We start from the raw sequence: 20,689 nt of genomic DNA on the forward strand, positions 1-20,689 counted from the left end.
GTCCTCGTTCATTATCTGAAGAATCAGTTGACCAGTTTCATTCATATTTAGTGAAAATGTGTACTTGGTTGATCTTTGTGGGTATTGGGGGGGGTCCTCTCCTGAAACATGGACAGTCTGGATCGGGGTTCTTCTGTGTGAGAGTAGACCGACTGTTCCAGTGTGCAGTAATCCGGGCCGACCGTTCCCTCAGCGGAACACACAGACGATCGTGAGCTGTGAATACAAACCTGCTCGCGTGTGTCTGTCAGTCTTTGTTTCCACACGTATGTAAGCAGATATAAAAGAGAAGGTGAAGCAAATTTTACCACTAATCTGGAAAAAAAAGTCTAATTTCCTCCATTTTGACATCGGGACACAAACTGGGGCTAAATGTGAGTTCTTGGAGTCCACTCGGAGACTCTGATGGAGCTTTCATCCAGTTCCAACAAACTGCCGCATCAGAACCGGCTGTGTTTCCATGGTAACAACCAAAGACAAGAAAACCAACCTGCCGATCTGATCCATAAAATCTGAGAAGATTTTGGACTTGCAAAACAATACGAGTGTTTTCACTGGAGGTGGAGGCACAAGTACCCAGAATTCATTGTGGTGCAGTGACCCCGGGTTGGTTTGAATTCCTGTTCATTCCTCTGAAATGACCTTCCTTTCATCTTTCTCTTCAAAAACAAATCATTTCCTCCAGGAAGTGCATGGGAGCTGCAGGACAGCTTCCTGTCCCATCCTGTCCTCCAGGACGAACTCGCTGACCCAAAGAAGGGGGACTCTGCCTTGAAACACCTGAAACAGCAGGTAGCTGTCCAGGCTCCACCCCCAACATTGGCCTTTCTGTGCCATGCCCTTCCTTGGAGGAGGAGTCTGACTGTTTGTCCTTCTGCTTGTTTGTGCGTCTGCAGTCTTCTATTTTAGGTCACCTGGAGGCGCTGCAGCTGCTGGCGGGTCGGCGCTGCTTCGTGGAGTTTGGTGCCGGACGAGGGAAGCTGTCTCACTGGATCCACGGAGCCCTGAAGAACTGTGAAGAAGTGCACCTCCTGCTGGTGGAGCGCAGTACCACACGCTTCAAGGTCAGTCCACCAGAGTCTTCATTTTATGTGATTTATTAAAAAAAAAAGCTTCTTGTTCTTCTTGTTCGTCTTTGTTCTTCTTCACCCTTGTTCTTGAAAATAGGAACCAGCACACTTTGTGTCCACTCCTCAGGCATCGTCTCACTTTCCAAGATTTTATTAAACAGCCTGGTTGGAAACTCTACTGCCATCTCTCCTAGACATTTCCATGCCTCCATTGGAATGTCATCTGGACCAACTGCTTTTCCACTCTTCATCCTCTTCATAGCAGCCCTCACTTCTTCCTTACTAATCTCTTGTACTTCCTATTTACTCTCACCACGTCATCCAGCCTTTTCTTTCGCTCCTTTTCTTCATTCATCAGCTCTTCAAAATATTCCCTCCACCTTCTCAGCACACACTCCTCACTTGTCAGCACATTACCATGTGCATCTTTTACCACCCTAACCTGCTGCACATCCTTTCCAGCTCTGTCCCTTTGTCTGGCCAATCGGTACAACTCCTTTTCTCCTTCCTTACTATTCAACTTCTTGTACAGCTCGCAATATGCCTTTTCCATCACTTTTGCCACTTCTCTTTTCGCCTTACGCCGCATCTCCTTGTACTCCTGTCTACTTTCTTCATCTCTCTGACTATCCCAAAACTTTTTTGCCAACCTCTTTCTCCTTATGCTTTCCTGGACCTCTTCATTCCACCACCAAGTTTCCTTGTCTTCCTTCCACTGTCCACATGTCATACCCAGTACTGCCCTAGCTGTCTCCCTCACCACATCTGCAGTACTTTTCCAGTTGTCTAAAACTGCTTCCTATCCAACTAGTGCTTCTCTCACCTGCTCGCTAAATTTCACACAACAGTCTTCCTCCTTCAGCTTCCACCATCTGATCCTTTGTTGAGCTCTCACTCTCTTCTTCTTCTTTACCTCTAAAGTCATCCTACAAACAACCATCCTATGCTGTCTAGTGACACTCTCTCCTGCTACCACCTTACAGTCTGTGATTTCTTTTAGCTTGCATCTCCTATAAAGAATGTAGTCCACCTCAAGATCAAGATTAGTTTATTGCCATTTGTAGTTAAAAAAAAAACACATAGGAAATAGTTGTGCAAAAAGCTCAGTGCATCCCACACAAGAAAAACGACATTAGACAGACATGAAACAAATGATCACATAGACACGTTAACATAACACTAACACTGTGAAATACAAGATACAGAGATCACGTTAAAGTTAAAAAGTTAAGATCAAATAAATAAAATAAGGTGCTGTAGACTTAAGGTGCACTATTCAGGCTGATCACAGCTTGTGGGAAAAAGCTCCTTGCATACAGAGATGTCTTACACCTAATGGTGCGGTACCTTCTTCCAGAGGGAAGAAGCTCAAACATGACTCTTCCAGGATGGCCAGAAGGATCATTTATGATCTGAAAAGCTCGGTTTAAGAGTCTACTTTTGTACAACGCCTCCAGCACCGGCAGGTCACAGTTCACAGTTTTTTTGGCTGAGCGGACCACCTTATATAACGCTCTCTTGTCGTTGGCAGTAACATTTCCAAACCAGACTGTGATGGAGCTAACAAGAAGACTTTCAATCGTGCACCGATAAAAATTCACAAGGATTTTAGAGTTGATGGTGAATTCTCTAAGTTTCCTCAGGAAGAAGAAGAGACACTGACGAGCCTTTTTAACAATATTTGTGGTGTTTTTGTTCCAACTGAGATCATTGGACAACGTCAGCCCCAGAAATTTACATTCTTCCACAATTTCGACTTTTGAGTCCTCAATAACGAGAGGTGAATGGCTGTTATTTCGACCGAAGTCAACAACAAGTTCACAAGCTTTAGAAGTGTTCAGGAGCAGATTATTTTCTTTGCTCCAATCCACAACTTTCTGTACCTCAGTTCTGTAACGAGAATCACCATTTGCACTGATCAACCCAATGATAGTTGTGTCATCAACGTATTTAACTATGTGATTACTGTCATGGGAAGCCACACAGTCGTGAGTGTACAGAGTAAAAAGGATGGGACTAAGGATACATCCTTGAGGGGAACCAGTGCTCGCAAACGTTTTATCAGAAAAACGGCCATTAATTTTCACTCTGAGATCTGTTGGTTAAAAAACTAAAAATCCACTTACAAATGGCATCACCCAAACCAAGAGTCTTAAGTTTTTGAACAAGTCTGGATGGAACAAGAGAGTTAAAAGCCGAACTGTAATCAATAAACAACATTCTAGCATAAGTGTTCCTAGAGTCCAGATGGCTATAAATACAGTTCAAGGCAAAGGAGATTGCGTCCTCGACGCTCCTGTTCTGTCTGTATGCAAACTGGAGCGGGTCCACAGACACTGGGATCTGGCCTTTAATAAAATCCAGCACCAGACGTTCAAAACATTTCATTAAAACAGAAGAGAGTGCCACCGGTCTATAATCATTCAAACATGTCACAGGTATTTTCTTTGGCACTGGAATGATGATAGATTTCTTAAAACGTTCTGGGACAGTACAGTTCCTGAGTGACATATTAAAAAGATCCGTAAGAACAGGAGCCAATTGCTCCGAACATAGTTTGAGGACACGAGGAGGGACATTATCAGGGCCAGGGGCCTTACGAACCTTGGTCCTAGATAGTGCACGCTGCACATCCTCCTGCCTCACAGTCAAACTGCTGTGATCCAAGCTTTCAGAGAAAACAACAGGCTCGAGATCAGCAGATTCCAAACGACAATAAAAATTATTCAGATCATTAGGCAAGGCCTGATCAGTGGATACTATGTTCCCTGCTTTAGGTTTCCATGAAGTGATGGAATTGAGTCCTTTCCACATCAGCATTATCCTCTTTCAAGTAGTCTTCCATTCTTTCTCCATATGACCGTTTGGCCACTTTAATTGACCGCTCAAGAGAATATCTGGATTGTCTGTAAGCAATAATGTCCCCAGATTTAAATGCTGAATTTTGTTCCTTCATCTTCATTCTGACAACTGAATTGAACCACAGGTTCTGACTGTTGTATACTTTAATGACCTTCTTAGGGATACAACAGTCAATGCAAAAGTTTATGTAATACCTGTGTGCACCTTCCTCCACTCTTATATGTTACCCTGTGCTCCTCCCTTTTCTTAAAGTAGGTATTCACCACAGCCATTTCCATCCTTTTTGCAAAATCAGCTACCATCTGTCCTTCCTCATTCCTATCCTTGATACCATATCTACCCATTACTTCCTCATCACCTCTGTTCCCTTCACCAACATGCCCATTGAAGTCTGCTCCTATCACCACTCTTTCATGCTTGGGTTCACGCTCCATCACCTCATCTAACACACTCCAGAAATCTTCTTTCTCCTTCATCTCACAACCAACCTGTGGGGCATATGCACTGATGATATTCATCATCACCCCTTCAATTTCCAACTTCACACTCATCACCCTGTCAGACACTCACTTAACCTCCAACACACTTTTAACATACTCTTCCTTTAAAATGACCCCAACACCATTTCTCTTCCTGTCCTCACCATGGTACAACAACTTGTACCCACCGCCGATGCTCCTGCTCTTACTTCCCTTCCACTTGGTCTCTTGCACACACAATATGTCTACCTTTCTCCTCTCCATCATATCAGCCAGTTCTCTCACTTTACCAGTCAGACTGCCAACATTCAAAGTCTTGACTCTCACTTCAGTCCTTCTAGTTTTCCTCTTTTACTGTTGTCTTTGGACACGTTCTCCTCTTTTTCTTCTTCATCCAGCAGCAGCCCAATTTCCGTCGGCACCTTGTTTGGCACCGGTGGTGGTTGTTGTTAACACAGTGTCGCAGACCGAACGGTCCGCCCTGCCTCCATTGCCCATGCGTCATTTTGGAGCTCAGCAGCTCATCTGAGTCCGACTCTCTGAGTCCGACTCTCTGAGTCCGACTTTCTTCACCCAAAGCGATCAAATGGATTAATGTGATTATTAACCATCAGATGACAAAGTAAAATCTCTTAAATCATTCTAAAGTCACTTTGAAGCAGAAACAAGGTAATCTGAAATGACGGAGGTGCAGTGAGCGCATCAGCTAGCAGCTTGTGTTGCCTCGGCGCTCTGATCGCGTCCTCTGTCTTTTATGATGAACTACTGTAATTTCCGGACTATAAGGCGCTACTTGTTCACACGCTTTGAAGACTGCAGCTTAAACAGTGATGTGGCTAATTTATGGATTTCACAGGCTTTTTCATAAGTCCAAATACGTCAGTTGATGCTGTCACTTAATTTCCAGCCGATCCTGGCTGCATGCGATGAAATCTCAAGAAAAAGTTAAAATTACTCAGTTCTCCGTGTGGAGCAGAGACACTGTACATGCACGCTGGATGACGTACGCGTCAATATTTACGTGTCACCCTCAAGGAAAAAAAGCATTTACAGTACATATTTAATTAAAAGTTAAAAAATCTTTCTGTGTAAATATCTCATGTTATAACGTTGAGACCTGCGGCTTATAGACAAGTGCGGCCTATTTATGTACAATTTCCTTTTTCTTTTTAAAATTGGTGGGTGTGGCTAATATTTAGGTGCGCTCTATAGTCTGGAAATTATGGTAATGCTGAATTTATGTGGAAATGATTGTGAGCTTCAGATATCTGTCTCTGTGACTGATGATGACTGGAGGCAGTTTGAAACAGAAACGAGGTGATAATCAGTGAACCGCGGCTGATGACGCATGCGCAGTGAAGGCAGGGCGGACTGGTTTTCAGGGGGGACCATTCAGTTTGCGACACCGGAGTTCAACTGATCCGTTATGGAAATTTGATTTGTTATCTGCATCTTTATTTTGGGTTATTTAGAGTCACAGTTTCGGGTCACAGGGCCCTGGAGACTGTCCCAGCAGTCATAGGGCATCATGCGGGTTCACCATGGACAGGACACCAGAAAGGCCACTGGTGGGAATAGATCCCATGACCTTCTTGCTGTGAGGCAACAGTGCTAACCACTAAGCCACTGTGCTGCCTCAGAATTAAAACCATTCAGTTTATTTATTTAGTCAAAGTGCAGATTATGGAGTTAAAAGGTGATCTTGGGAACTGCTTCCAGATCACAATGTACAAACACTACAACTTTTAGATTGAAGGTTTGTGTGAATGAGCTCTCGGTACCAGTATGGCGCTGATGTTTGTCCCTGCTGTTGGTTCCAGGTCGATGGCAAACATCAGGATCCTGGAGTTCAGTTTGAGAGGCTGCACATCGACATCCAGCATCTGGACTTAAGTGAGACACACAGACCTGATTTTAGGATCAGTTTTTGTTACAGAGCAGGATGTTTTGGGTTTAAATCCATTTTAGTTCTGGAGCCCAAAATCACAGAACATAAAGTCTCAGAGGAGTCACGGCACCATGAACTTAAGAAAGGACTTCTCAGAGAAGATCAGCTCCAATTTCAGTTCAATTTATTTTTATTTATATAGCACCAAATCACAACAAAGTTGCCTCAAGGTGCTTCACACAAGTAAGGTCTAACCTTACTAACCCCCAGAGCAAGAACACAGACGACAGTGGGAAGAAAAAACTCCCTCTGAGGAAGAAACCTCAAGCAGACCAGACTCAAAGGGGTGACCCTCTGCTTGGGCCATGATACAGACACAATTAACAATACAGATGTCAGGAAGCAGAAAACAGATGTGTCCATGTCCCGAGGATGAAGACCACAGTCTGAGTCAGGAGGGTTAACAGACATAGAGGGTGGAGTACACGTGAAAATAACAAGGGGCCAAGAACAAAAGCCTGAGGTACTCCGTGTTTTACTGCAGACCGATTGTTCTGATTTCAGACTTGACAGAAAAAAGTATGGTGATCAGTCATGTCAAAGGTCACCTTGAGGTTGGTCACAGTCAAACTGAAGAAGAAAGTCACATAAGACCGACCGCAACATTTCAAAAAGATGATTAATTATAACGAGTTATATTTCTGAAAACGGGGTGAATTATTAGTGATTGTTTTGGTGGTTTGGTTAGTTTTGGTTTGTTAACTTGGCACTTATCTTTGGTATTTTCAGGTAAAGTTCCGTTGCTTAGTCAGAAGACGATCCCATTAGTCGGCATTGGGAAGCATTTATGCGGCGCAGCAACAGGTCAGAATTTTCTCCATGAACTACGATGATGTCATCAAAGGAACAAATGAATCAAATTTGTAAAAGTTTAAACCAACATTTATTAAAATGGTAAAATAACAAAGCTGTTGAATGTTATTATGAAATAAATAATTTGCTAATTAAGGTGACGGCGTAACAGCGCCACCTGTCATCCACAACACGCCCTCTGTGATGTGAGCGGTTCCCTGTGAAGTTTTCCAGGTGTGAGACGACATTTTAATGTTTTCTTGCCTTTCTGATCTGATGATCTTGTGTTCACAGATCTTGCACTTCGATGTTTGCTGGAAACACCAGGGGGCAGTACAGCAGAACCTCCACACAAACTTCTCAAAATCTCACCACCCACACCTCAAGGTTCATCCGCAGCTCCAGGGTCATCCGCAGTTCCAGGTCCGGACCGTTCCGGTCCGAGTGTACTGGGCCTGGTGGTGGCGCTGTGCTGTCACCATCGCTGTGAGTGGCGGCACTACGTCGGGAAGGAGTTCTTCCTGCAGAGGGGTCTGGGAGCTGCAGAGTTCAGCGCTTTCTGTCGCATGTCCAGCTGGGCAACATGTGGCCTCAGACGGGCCAATCAGGCTCATCCAGGTCAGCGTCCGACCAATGAGAGAGATGACGACGACCACGAAGCAGTGGGAGAACCGCAGAGTGAAAACTTGACCAGGTAAATGTTGGAGCGCCTCAGTGGAGGGTTTAAAAGGCCATGATTGGCTGATCTGGGCGGGACATGATGCATTCAGGTGCAGCTCTGTGAATCACACGTGATCCTCAGACAAGCTGTGACGACCCGTCTGGTACTATTTAAAGAAAGTCTGATTCTGGGGAGGAAAAAATGATCATTTAAAAAAAATAATAAAATAAACATACAGATTCACATTGAATCTGTTCTTCTTCTAGACCTGGAGTCAGGAAAGGCATCAGGGACACAATCAAATCAGTACATACAGGACCAGGTCCACCCCGGATCTGCTGCAGTGACCCCGAGACACAAACATGGGCCTCCAGGGCTCCTTCAGGTGCCTTAAATAAACCAGACAGAAAGTCCCTCGAAAGCAGCATCCTGGAGACACCAGTCCACTGTGTCCCACTTCCAGCTGGGTAGACTGAGAGAGTGCAGAAGAAGAAAGACAAACAAACAAACCGTTATACTGACGTATTCTTTGGATGGAACATGAAGAAAAAGTCCAAAACAGAACTCGGTGGAGGTCTGATGTTGATATTTTTATGGTTTAAAATGACAAATCAAAGGGTTTTGATCCTTTGAAGGTGTCCTGGAGCTTCTACATTATAGGAGTCCAACGCCGTTTCCCACTGAGTGTCCTGTCCTGCAGATGTTACAGTCCGTCCTCTAAGGACCAGATCCTGAACATCATGTACTAGACGTCTGACAGTGAACCAAAGAGCTGATTATCTTCTTATGTTATTAATGGACATCAAGCTGGTTTTTCTTTTCCTTGTTTTCCTGCAGCTCTCTGTCGGCGGCTGAACGCGAGCGGGTCGGTCGTCTCTGCAAACGGCTGATTGACGGTGGTCGAATTGACTTCCTGCAAAAAAAAGGCTTTGATGGAAGACTGATACATTACATCAGCAACCAGGTGACGCTGGAAAATGTCCTGCTGACTGCTGTCCCCTCCAGGTCCTGAAATGTCAAAAGAGCAGAAAAAAGTGTTGCTCAGAAAATCTGTTTTCTGAATCAGAAAAACCCCACAAGTGTCCTCCAAGTAAAGTGCAGTGCGTCACAGCGTCTTCACAGGCTGAGATCGTCTTCTGGCCTCCTGGATGTACATCTTCATGAATTCAAGTCCAAACATCTCCCTGTCATCCTCGTCGTCCTCAGCCGTGGTCCTGCTGGATGGCAGCGTCACCTCGAGGGCCAGAGGGTTGTCCCGAAAATTCACAAACCTGCTCCCAAGAAAGAGAAGAAATCAGTCACCACCTCGAAGACCGAAGTCTGTCGACTAAAAACACCGTGTCAGAGAGACGTCAAAAGTTACAAAGTTCACACATGAAACCGTGTGTCCGAGACGTCCGTCTTTACAGACGTTAATGTTTCCACGTGAAGTCAAAGTTAACAAAGATGTCAAATGTAAAATGAACAGAAACAAAGTGTCCTGACGCTGGCCGGGTGTTTGGGAGGACTGACCTGAGGTTGGACATGTCCTCCATCATTGCAGGGATGTCTCTCAGTCTGTTACTGCTGAGGACCAAAGTGGTCAAAGTGTCCATTCTGCAGATGCTTTCTGGAAGTTTCTGCAGCCGGTTCCTCTGCAGCCACAGAGTGTGGACTTTGTACATTCTGGAGGACAAAATGGTTGGTGGTTAGTCGTTGGATCTAAACCTGTTTTTCATTTCACATGTAACAAACCAACTCTGACTGATTACAAAAATGTCATAACATTCTAATGAACATTCTGGACACATTTTTCTATAAATAAAAATAAAACTGGGATTCCAGACAAACGGGACGAGGTTTGTCAGCCAAGCGAGCCGAATGTCCTCTGCGGTCAGAACGCCGTACCGGACGTTTCTGCAGTGTGTATTTTGATGGCGGTGGTGTTGCTGAGGAGACTGATGATGTTTTCATTAGTACCCAGTTTGAGCTTTGACCACAGGTGTGTTGAAGCCTTCTCGATGATTCAGTTGAGGCTCCGTAGACTTCTGCACGTTCAGCTCTGACAGATTCAGGAGACGACGCCCATCGGTGAAGCTTTGCACCAAACCACATGGTCATGGTGGCAACTAGAGGCCGCCTTTGCTCGTCTCTGATCCTGCATCAAAGTCCACAGTGTCACAGTGACTCCAATCGACACCTTTGCAGAGTCTCAGTGATGTTAGTTTCTGTCAGTCGTGCCTTGTGTTTGAGGTCACAGCAGGTCATCAGTCCACCAAGTTCACGTTTCTTTATACGACGTCAGTCAGCAGGTGGTTTACTGATAAGCTCCGCCCCTCAACGTGCACATCTGTGAAGTCACCTGCTGAGGTGATTGGTAGCAACAAAAACCTGTACCATCTGGGCCTTCAGCCCAGCCTTGTTCCAGAGGTTCAGCCGGCAGGCTTGTAAACAGAACATCCTTGGTTAGATTCCCCTTTGGACAGGAAAGAGCTCTGGACCGCGTCCTTAATCCCCTGTTGCTTTTGAGTGTTATATCAGCGACAGTTGTGGTGGTGAAGAAGATGGTCTCTTGGCTGTTTCCTGGACGTGGACCAGTAGACGACTGAACAGACCCCATCCTAAAAGTTCCCTAAAAAGCCTTCAGTTAATTCAAAATGCTGCAGCTAGAGTGCTGACGGGGACTAGAAGGAGAGAGCATATCTCACCCATATTGGCCTCTCTTCATTGGCTTCCTGTTAATTCTAGAATAGAATTTAAAATTCTTCTTCTTACTTATAAGGTTTTGAATAATCAGGTCCCATCTTATCTTAGGGACCTCGTAGTACCATATCACCCCAATAGAGCGCTTCGCTCTCAGACTGCAGGCTTACTTGTAGTTCCTAGGGTTTGTAAGAGTAGAATGGGAGGCAGAGCCTTCAGCTTTCAGGCTCCTCTCCTGTGGAACCAGCTCCCAATTCAGATCAGGGAGACAGACACCCTCTCTACTTTTAAGATTAGGCTTAAAACTTTCCTTTTTGCTAAAGCTTATAGTTAGGGCTGGATCAGGTGACCCTGAACCATCCCTTAGTTATGCTGCTATAGACGTAGACTGCTGGGGGGTTCCCATGATGCACTGAGTGTTTCTTTCTCTTTTTGCTCTGTATGCACCACTCTGCATTTAATCATTAGTGATCGATCTCTGCTCCCCTCCACAGCATGTCTTTTTCCTGGTTCTCTCCCTCAGCCCCAACCAGTTCCAGCAGAAGACTGCCCCTCCCTGAGCCTGGTTCTGCTGGAGGTTTCTTCCTGTTAAAAGGGAGTTTTTCCTTCCCACTGTAGCCAAGTGCTTGCTCACAGGGGGTCGTTTTGACCATTGGGGTTTTACATAATTATTGTATGGCCTTGCCTTACAATATAAAGCGCCTTGGGGCAACTGTTTGTTGTGATTTGGCGCTATATAAAAAAAAAATTGATTGATTGATTGATCGCAATGCTCACCATTTCTGACAGACGCTGCACATGGATGCTGCAGGAAGCTTCTGCCGGTCAAGATCTCAGTCTCTCTCTCCTTCCTCTTCTTCCCCTCCCGTGTGGATCATTGCTTGCTAGCTGACTCGGTGCCTCGTGTTCTTCCCAGGTCTTCCGGGTGATGGAGCAGCTCTTCAGGATGTGCTTCATGAGGTCCTTGTAGAAGTTCTTTGGAAGTCATCCATCGTAATGATGTGAATCAGTGACAGAAAATCTTTTGTGCGTCAACACCTGAATTAACAAAGTGTCCAGTCATCTCTGAAGACATGAGGATTATGTTCTTTCATGTAATGTGAAGCTTCACAGGAATCCACAAAACTGTCGGAGGCCTCCGGTACTGTTACGAGCCTCACGGAGGGAAGAGGTGACTCTTGAACCACAGAGACCCTCAGAAATGCTGGAGATGAACAACTGGCTCTCGTCCAGTGATGAGACCAGATCGTTGTCATGGCAACACTAAAGGCTCTTTGACGATTTAGCCAGCGTATGCCAACCATATTAAAAAATACTGACAGGGATTTAGGGGAGTTAGGGGAGGTGATGGTCTAGTGGTTAAGCGTTGGGCTTGAGACCAGAGGATTCTCGGTTCAAATCCCACCCTGACTGGAAAATAATTAAGGGCCCTTGGGCAAAATCCTTAATCCCCTAGTTGCTCCTGGTGTGTAGTGAGCGCCTTGTGTGGGAGCACCCTGACAACAGGGTGAATGTGAGGCATTATTGTAAAGTGCTTTGAGCGTCTGGTGCAGATGGAAAAGCGCTATATAAATGCCGTCCATTTTATAAGTCCAATAAGTTAAGGGTAACTTTTTTTTTTTCTAAGCGCACATTGAAACACGCTGAAGCGCGCTGATGTTCGTCCTGATAATCTGAGCTCCTCAAAAAAAAATTGGACATGCTGAAAATTTTCAACACGACAACTTAAGTCCTGCACATGCTGGACATAAGTTGTAGGTAAGTTATGTGATTGTTGACACACGTTTCTTGTAATTTACTCATAAGTCTAAATCTGTCCATTAATGCTGCTCACTGATTGCCTGAAAGCTGTGTCCTCATGCAGCTCGATTGTTTCATTCACATATGGAGTAAATCTGACCTGTTCATTTCAGTCCAATTCACCATCACAGACAGACATGAATCCACATAAAACTCCTGATTTCTGAAAAGGACGTGGTTGGTAACGTATCGTTTTAAAGCAAGTCCCTCGGTGGTTTTTCTGCTGCAGGTGTGTTTCTCATGTGGGTGTCGTGCTCTGATCACACAGAAGTGCTGTGATGATTTAAACTTTTAAAGCGCCGTTGCTGTGATCCATCAGTACCAACAGATCAGCACTTCATTCAGATCACACCTGATCACAGTGGACTGGTGCTTTAAAAGTTTAAATCATCACAGCCTTTCATTATTCAGGTCTGATCAGCCGACCTGAAAGCAGCCACTCTGCGCTTTAAAAGTTTAAAGAGTCACAGCACTTCATTCATTCATGGCAGCGTTTTCCACAGCCAGTCCACTCATCAGCATTCTGTACACCATGAAAATGGTCCACCGAGATAAAAAATGAAAATGTTAAATTACTGTGTTTCTGACATGTACCACAATGTGCAGTACTGACCACAACCACTGGGTGGAAACAGGGCTGTTGGCAGATGCTGGATAATCATCGAGGTATGACGTGTTTGTATAAGGAAGATGCGGAAAAGCAGAGCTGTTCACAAGAGTGTATCAATTGCAAGTCCACTAGCATACAGACTGCACACGGGTATGTCCACAAACGCGCTCTTCTACTCTTAGAGCGTACCATTACTAAAACACAGAGGGGTGTCCCAGAACATCTCCCCTTTTATACATATACAGCTAGACGCACTGCATAAACCTGTAGATGGACACATACACATGCCTATAAAAAATAAAACACGGCTTATAAAGATCAGCTGCAAGTCATCAATTGAAACCACACTTATAACCTGTTAAACAAAACGTATCAGTGCAACTCAACTCATCATTAGTTAATAAATAAACACCACACACATAGCATGCCTACACAGTCAACCACAGTTCATTAGTGCCTTTGCATAGCCATGATATCATTTATTTTAAGTTACGTTTTTTTGGGGACCTTCACCAGCCTTCCCCTGCTGGTCCTGTACTGTCTTGGGCTGCTCTTCCTGATTACCAACATCATGGTGCGTGTCCTTTTCTTCCTCTGCCTGAGGTAAGTTAACCTGCTCACCGACCTGTCCCTCTTGTGGTATCTCTAACACTTGCCTTTCGGCTGGTCTCAGGTCCACCCCTTTACACCTATACAAGGTCCCCTCAGTGTGCACTAAGTATGACCTAGGACCCACTTGTTGGAGGCACACCCCCTTTTCTCCACCTACCTGTCCGGTCACCCGGTAATGGCTGTATTCTGATGGGCTGACCTACCTGTAGCTCAGGCAAATCTCTAGTGGACCTGTCATACAAAGACTTTGCCTTCTGATGTTTAGCCCTTATTTTCTCCATGACACCTGGAACGATACATGGCTCTAAAAGTGTCTCAGAAACTGGAAGTGAGGTTTTCAACCTACGAGCCATTAGTCTTTGTGCAGGGCTCCTGTGTATGGCCTCAGTAGGTGTGTTTCTCCACTGAAGTGTGTCTAACCACGGGTCAGTACCTGCACTGGCTGCTCGCTTCCACACGTCTTTCTCTATTTTCACAGCCGACTCTGCTTTACCATTCGATTTAGGGTGCCATGGGGACAACATAACGTGCTCAAAATTCCATTCTTTTGCAAATCTTCTAAATGTCTCGCTGTCAAACTGGGAGCCGCAGTCTGTGATGACCCGGTCGGACTGCACATACCTGGCAAATTGTGATTTGCACTTAAGAACTGTCATTTCTGCCATGAGGTCTGGAAGCTGTTCTATTTCCCAAAAATCTGAGTAGTGATCCACTATCACTAGCAAGTCTTTGCCTGCCTGTTTGCATAGATCCAAGGTAAGAATTTGCTATGGCCGTGTGGGTAATGCATGTGACATCATCGTTTCCCGCTGCTGTTTGTGTGCGTATTCATTGCATGCTGAACACTGACTGACATAATCCTTTATCTCACCTCGCATATTCGGCCAGTACAATGTCTCTCTTGCCTGTCTGTAACATGCATCGCCCCTAAAATGGCTCACGTGGATGCATTTAAGCATCTCGGATCGCAACACTGTTGGAATGATCACTCTCTAAAGCACCCCGTCCTGTGCACTTATCTCGTCCCTCATAGACCAATATTCTCTGATGGCTGTGGGCGTATCCTCCTCTGTATGTTTCCTTATCTGTGCCAGGCGTTGGCTGGTAACGTTCAAGTAGTAGATTTATTTGTTCAATGGTCTCCTGTTCCATCTGCAGGCTGCAAACGGAATTACGTCTGTATGCAGCCTCAGACATGTTAGAATGTTCCATAGTTCTGCTTAAAGTGTCAGTAATGTACATATCCGGGCCAGGTTTATAAATCGCTTTCAGATTGTAATTCTGCAAAGTAAGGAGAGCGCTCTCTAGGCATTTAGGTGCGCTGAGGAGGGCCTTGTTGAAAATGGTAACTAGAGGCTTATCCGTTTCTGCTTTTATCTCTTCCTGACCAAACAGATAGTGATGGAAACATTGACATACAAACAGCATAATTCTGTCTGTGTCAGTGCGCAAAATGCGAATACCACAGGTTGATCCTCTTGCAAGAGGCAGCAGCCAAGTCCCTTTTGTCTAGTGTCACTCTGAATGGTGATCGGCTTGGTCACATCATAGTATCTTAAAAGTCGTGCCACTGTGACCAGTTGTTTGATTTCCTGAATGCTGCCTCGTGTTTAGGCAGCCAATGCCATAGCACGTCTTTGTCCAACAGTCATCGCAGCGGTTTGCACACTTCCGAAAGGCATGGCAGGAATTCTTTGCGAGATAGGTTACAAATCCTATCAATCGTCGCACCACCTAGACATCCGTGGGGCGGGGCATATCCTGAACTGCCCTGATCTTCTCAGGGTTGGGGTGCAGACCCTCTGCTGACAGAATGTGTTCATGAAATTTCATTTCCTTAACTTTGAACTGGAGCTTTTTCATGCTCAGTCTTAGTTTAATCTCGTCACATCTGTCATCAATGTTGTCAGTTTAATATTGTGATCTGCCTCAGCCTCTGCATCAGTGTCTGTGCACCCAACAACCAATATGTCATCAGCTATCAGCTCGACACCACTTAGTCCTGACAAATTTCATGCTGTTGATAGACCTCCGGGGCAACACATACTTTAAAAGGCAGCTTCAGCCACCAATACCTGCCCCATGGGGTCCAGAATGTCATCATGTAGATGCTTTCGCTGTCCAATTTACATTGTAGAAAGGCATCACGTGTGTCAACAAACGTAAAGATCTGAGCTTTGGGGAGCATGTAGAGCACGTTGTGCAGTGTGGGCATGATGTAATGGGACCTCCTCAGAGCTTTATTAAGGGACTTAGGGTCAATGCAAATCCTCAGTTTCTTTGACTGTTTGATGATTACCATGTTGCTGATCCACTCGGTTGGTTCAGACACAGGTGTTATGTGACCATCCTTCTCATGTTTGTCCAACTGAGCCTTGACAGCTCTTCTGAGTGCTCCCGGGACATTTGGAGATGCCTGTTCAGGTGCCATTGTATTGTCCAACTCAAAATGAACATCCCCTCCAATCAACTTTTTAATCAAACTAGGCTGTTCTTCTGAACAATGTCTTGAACGTCCCATTTTCCTCAGGCTTTCAAAGAGAAAAGCATGTTCAACAGGTGCTGGCTTCATCCTTAAATAGGGGACACCTGATTCACACCTGTTTGTTCCACAAAATTGACGACCTCACTGACTGAATGCCACACTACTATTATTGTGAACACCCCCTTTTCTACTTTTTTTTTTACTAATAGCCCAATTTCATAGCCTTAAGAGTGTGCATATCATGAATGCTTGGTCTTGTTGGATTTGTGAGAATCTACTGAATCTACTGGTACCTTGTTTCCCATGTAACAATAAGAAATATACTCAAAACCTGGATTAATCTTTTTAGTCACATAGCACTACTATTATTCTGAACACTACTGTATGTTCAAATATAACATTCCCCTTTGGCTTAAAATAGCCCTCCAGAGCATAGTATGGCTTTTACATCTCTCTGTCACTCCTCTGACAAGTCCAGATTATGTTTGTAAATGTGACGACGTTCACTGTCCATCACTCGTCTCAGTGTTGCCGCCTGCACTGCCTCCACTTTCTCATTCAACCCAGATGACAGAAGTAATCTTCATATAAAGCTCTAAGGAGGTCCTATTACATCATGCCCACACTGGACGACATGCTCTACAAGCTCCCCAAAGCTCAGATCTTTACACTTGTGAACACACGTGATGCCTTTCTACAATGTAAACTGGACAGAGAAAGCAGCTATATGATGACATTCTGGACCCCTTGGGGCAGGTATCGGTGGCTAAAGCTGCCCTTTGGAGTATCTGTTGCCCCAGAGGTCTATCAACGGAAACAGCATGAACTTTTGTCAGGACTAAATGGCGTCGAGCCGATAGCTGATGACATATTGGTCGTTGGGTGCAGAGACACTGATGCTGAGGCAGATCATGATATTAAACTGACAGCACTGATGGACAGATGTGGTGAGATTAAACTAAGACTGAGCCTGAAAAAGCTCCAGTTTGAATTTAAGGAAGACGCCGAAAAGCAGAGCTGTTCACAAGTCCACTGGCATACAGACCACACACGTGTATGTCCACACATGTGCTCTCCTACTCTTGGAGCGTACCATTACTAAAACACAGAGGGGTGTCCCGTAACACCGGGCCTTAAGGCGTACGTTGCTGAGAGTTTTTCCTCAACATTTGCTTGTGTGCCCGTCCATGGACCGGGTCCAGTCTGGATCTTAGTTCTTGTAGCACCTTGAGGAGAGTTAGTTTACAATTAAATACAGTATAACAAACAACCTGATGGTGTATTTGGAGAGGAAGTGGGCGGAGCCCCACAGTCAGTTACACCACCTTGTTTTTGGGGTAGCGGGTGAAGACCAGCCACATTCCTCCACTTTGTGGAACATGACTCCAGTGGGTGCTGTCACTCCTCTCAGCATCTTCAGGCAGGCCTCCCCGTTCCTTAAGCCGGGTTCACACAGCAGGATAATTAGGTTGATATCGGACCCGATCTTCCCCTTCCGACAACCTTAAGGACGCCCCGACAATCGTGATGACACTAAAGAAAATCTGATCAGATATTCCTGCCGTGTGTGGTGTGTTCAGAGTGCTCTGATCTGCTAGGAAGGACGTCAGGACGCTCCGATCGCAAATCAGGCATATTCAACATGTTGGATTGTTTTGGCCCGATATCGCAGCGTGTGTTTGTCCTCCGACCACAAACGAGCAGCCTGCTGAATGTGATGTGCAGCCAACCAGAAAGTGAGGTGACGGACGCACGGAGCGGAAAATAAAATCAAAACAGCTGTTCTGACTTATCAGAAAGTCCGGTGGTGGCACTGTCTCCACTCCTTTAATGAACGCCTTTTCTTTTTCTTTTTGTATCCTTTTTCCCCTCTGTTTTAAAAAGTCCACAAAGTATCTCTGTTTACTCTGAAGTCACATTTAATCTCAAGAGATTTTGTGAGATTTCCTGTCTGACCTGGGAATGTTGGTGTGTGAAATCTGTTGGTGTGTGGTGTTTTCACCGTGTGGCTGAACACCACACACTATATCACCAAACCGGTTAGATCTACGATTTGTTTTTTTTGTTTTTTTATCTTCACGTGTGTGGTCTCTTGGGTTTTGGAAACCAACAGATAATTTTTGTGAACCAGGCATTAGTCCTTGACTGAGTTAAACCCATGAAGACGGTGCTTTGACAAGACATCATGAGTTCCAGGTGTCCCACCTTCTCCCTCAAGGTCTCACTAGCCCTCATTTGAGCTTCAGTGCTGGTTCCATTTCTGATGTGCCCATACAGATCCGACTCCTTGCGGCCCCAAAAAATGTCAGTTACATTTCAAATGCAGAACCAGGACGGAGAAGGTTTTTCCATCAGTCCTTCACTTATCAAGTCAACTTTGAAACTGTCTTAGTCTCTGACTTACCTGTGGATATCTTCTGGTAAACTTTGCAGCTGATTTCCTCCCATGTCAAGCCACTCTAGAGCCGGCAGACCAACCACGCAGTCTGGAATGGACGTGAACTCATTCATGGACAGGTCCAGGTACTGGAGCTTCTTCAGGTTCCTCAGCTGAGAGATCAGAGTTCTGGTTTGTGTTCAGCCCTGGTTTGCATTTAGAAGCTGTACCTGGGGAGCTGAAGTTTGACACTGGTTTTGAAAGTGGTTTGTGTTTACACCTGGTGGGGATCCAAGGTAGTCTGACCTCATTTAGAAATGAAGGTTGGTCTTCACGCTGGGTTTGACATACCTGGTCTGGGAGCTGGTTGAGGTTCTCATTCATTGAAAGCTCCAGCCTCTTCAGGTTCTGGCAGTAGCTCAGCTCTTCTGGGACCAACTGGATTTTGTTGTAGTTGAGCTGCAGTTCTGAGAGCTGAGGCAGGTTCCCTAAGAACATAAACACCAGAAGAGTCCACAAACCACCGGGTCCACTTCGAAACACAGAGCCGTTTATCAGAGACCATCCTGTATGTGGAAATCAAAAAACAACAGTTTGAATTGACTAAAAGCTTTTGAAACACAGAGCCCTCAAGGTTTTCTTGGGTTTGGATTTGTGGCTTCCCACCTGGAGATTCTGTTTTTTAAGTCCAGGAAGTGGTCCTGTTTGACATTTTGTTTTTTCTACATTTTTAAAAACTGATCTGACAAACCATCCATCCGTTGTCTATATACACCCGCTTAGTCCAGTTCAGGGTCAAGGGCAGCTGGATCCAAAGCCAACTGGTTTACCCTGGACAGGGGACACCAGTCTGTGTTTTGTCTGTTTCTGTGTGCGTGTTTGTGCATGTGTTTTTTTTTTTTTTTGTCTGTGTTTGTGTGTGTTCTCTGTGTGGGCATGTGCTTGTTTGTTTCTGTGTGTGTGTGTGTGTGTTTGTTCTGTGTGCATGTTTGTTTCTGTGTGTGTTTGTTCTGTGTGTGTGTGTGTGTGTGTGGTGTGTTTGTTTCTGTGTGCATGTTTGTTTCTGTGTGTGGGCGTGTGTTTGTTCGTTTCTGTGTGTACGTGTGTTTTTGCGTTCTGTGTGTGGGCGTGTGTTTTTGCGTTCTGTGTGTACGTGTGTTTTTGCGTTCTGTGTGGGCGTGTGTTTGTTCGTTTCTGTGTGTACGTGTGTTTTTGCGTTCTGTGTGTGGGCGTGTGTTTGTTCATTTCTGTGTGGGCGTGTGTTTTTGCGTTCTGTGTGTGGGCGTGTATTTGTTCGTTTCTGTGTGTGGGCATGTGTTTTTGTGTTCTGTGTGTGTGTGTGTGTGTGTTTGTGTGTGTTCTGTCTGTGTGTGTGTGTGTGTGTTTGTGTTCTGTTTGTGTGTTTGTGTTCTGTTTGTGTGTGTTTGTGTTCTGTGTGTTTGTGTTCTGTTTGTGTGTGTTTGTGTTCTGTGTGTTTGTGTTCTGTTTGTGTGTGTGTTTGTGTTCTGTGTGTTTGTGTTCTGTTTGTGTTCTGTTTGTGTGTGTGTTTGTGTTCTGTTTGTGTGTGTTTGTGTTCTGTTTGTGTTCTGTTTGTGTGTGTGTGTTCTGTTTGTGTGTGTGTGTGTGTGTGTGTGTGTTTGTGTTCTGTTTGTGTGTGTGTGTGTGTGTTCAGTGTGTGGGCGTGTGTGTTCAGTGTGTGGGCGTGTGTGTTCAGTGTGTGGGCGTGTGTTTTTGCGTTCTGTGTGTGGGCGTGTGTTTTTGCGTTCTGTGTGTGGGCATGTGTTTCCCATGTATGTGTTTCTGTGTGTGTGTGTGTGTGTTTGTTTCTGTGTGCATGTTTGTTTCTGTGTGTGGGCGTGTGTTTGTTCGTTTCTGTGTGTACGTGTGTTTTTGCGTTCTGTGTGTGGGCGTGTGTTTTTGCGTTCTGTGTGTACGTGTGTTTTTGCGTTCTGTGTGGGCGTGTGTTTGTTCGTTTCTGTGTGTACGTGTGTTTTTGCGTTCTGTGTGTGGGCGTGTGTTTGTTCGTTTCTGTGTGTGCGTGTGTTTTTGCGTTCTGTGTGTGGGCGTGTATTTGTTCGTTTCTGTGTGTGGGCATGTGTTTTTGCGTTCTGTGTGTGTGTGTGTGTGTGTTTGTGTGTGTTCTGTCTGTGTGTGTGTGTGTGTGTGTTTTGTTTGTGTGTGTTTGTGTTCTGTTTGTGTGTTTGTGTTCTGTTTGTGTGTGTTTGTGTTCTGTGTGTTTGTGTTTGTGTTCTGTGTGTTTGTGTTCTGTTTGTGTGTGTGTTTGTGTTCTGTTTGTGTGTGTTTGTGTTCT

The 20,689-nt window shown here is 45.0% G+C and overlaps 2 protein-coding genes across 3 annotated transcripts in view; one reads left to right on the plus strand and one right to left on the minus strand.

Moving 5' to 3' along the window:
- The window catches only part of trmt13 (tRNA methyltransferase 13 homolog), a 45,602-nt gene extending 36,517 nt beyond the window's left edge, over positions 1-9,085 (plus strand). For both annotated transcript variants that reach the window (XM_034179287.1, XM_034179288.1), the window contains exons 6-11: positions 686-792; positions 897-1,064; positions 6,232-6,304; positions 7,089-7,163; positions 7,446-7,845; positions 8,650-9,085. In XM_034179287.1, coding sequence (XP_034035178.1) covers positions 686-792; positions 897-1,064; positions 6,232-6,304; positions 7,089-7,163; positions 7,446-7,845; positions 8,650-8,824 — 998 coding nt within the window. In that variant the 3' untranslated portion in view covers positions 8,825-9,085. The remainder of the gene's footprint in view (positions 1-685; positions 793-896; positions 1,065-6,231; positions 6,305-7,088; positions 7,164-7,445; positions 7,846-8,649) is intronic.
- lrrc39 (leucine rich repeat containing 39) overlaps positions 8,827-20,689 on the minus strand; it is a 79,021-nt gene continuing 67,158 nt past the window's right edge. Inside the window, exons 4-7 of the mRNA XM_034179289.1 lie at positions 18,730-18,866; positions 18,406-18,551; positions 9,325-9,477; positions 8,827-9,083 (exon numbers count right to left, since the gene is read on the minus strand). Of these exons, the coding sequence (XP_034035180.1) occupies positions 8,918-9,083; positions 9,325-9,477; positions 18,406-18,551; positions 18,730-18,866 (602 nt within the window). The 3' untranslated portion in view covers positions 8,827-8,917. The remainder of the gene's footprint in view (positions 9,084-9,324; positions 9,478-18,405; positions 18,552-18,729; positions 18,867-20,689) is intronic.

Source organism: Thalassophryne amazonica, chromosome 10 (assembly GCF_902500255.1).
Source record: "Thalassophryne amazonica chromosome 10, fThaAma1.1, whole genome shotgun sequence".
NCBI classification, from domain to species: domain Eukaryota; kingdom Metazoa; phylum Chordata; class Actinopteri; order Batrachoidiformes; family Batrachoididae; genus Thalassophryne; species Thalassophryne amazonica.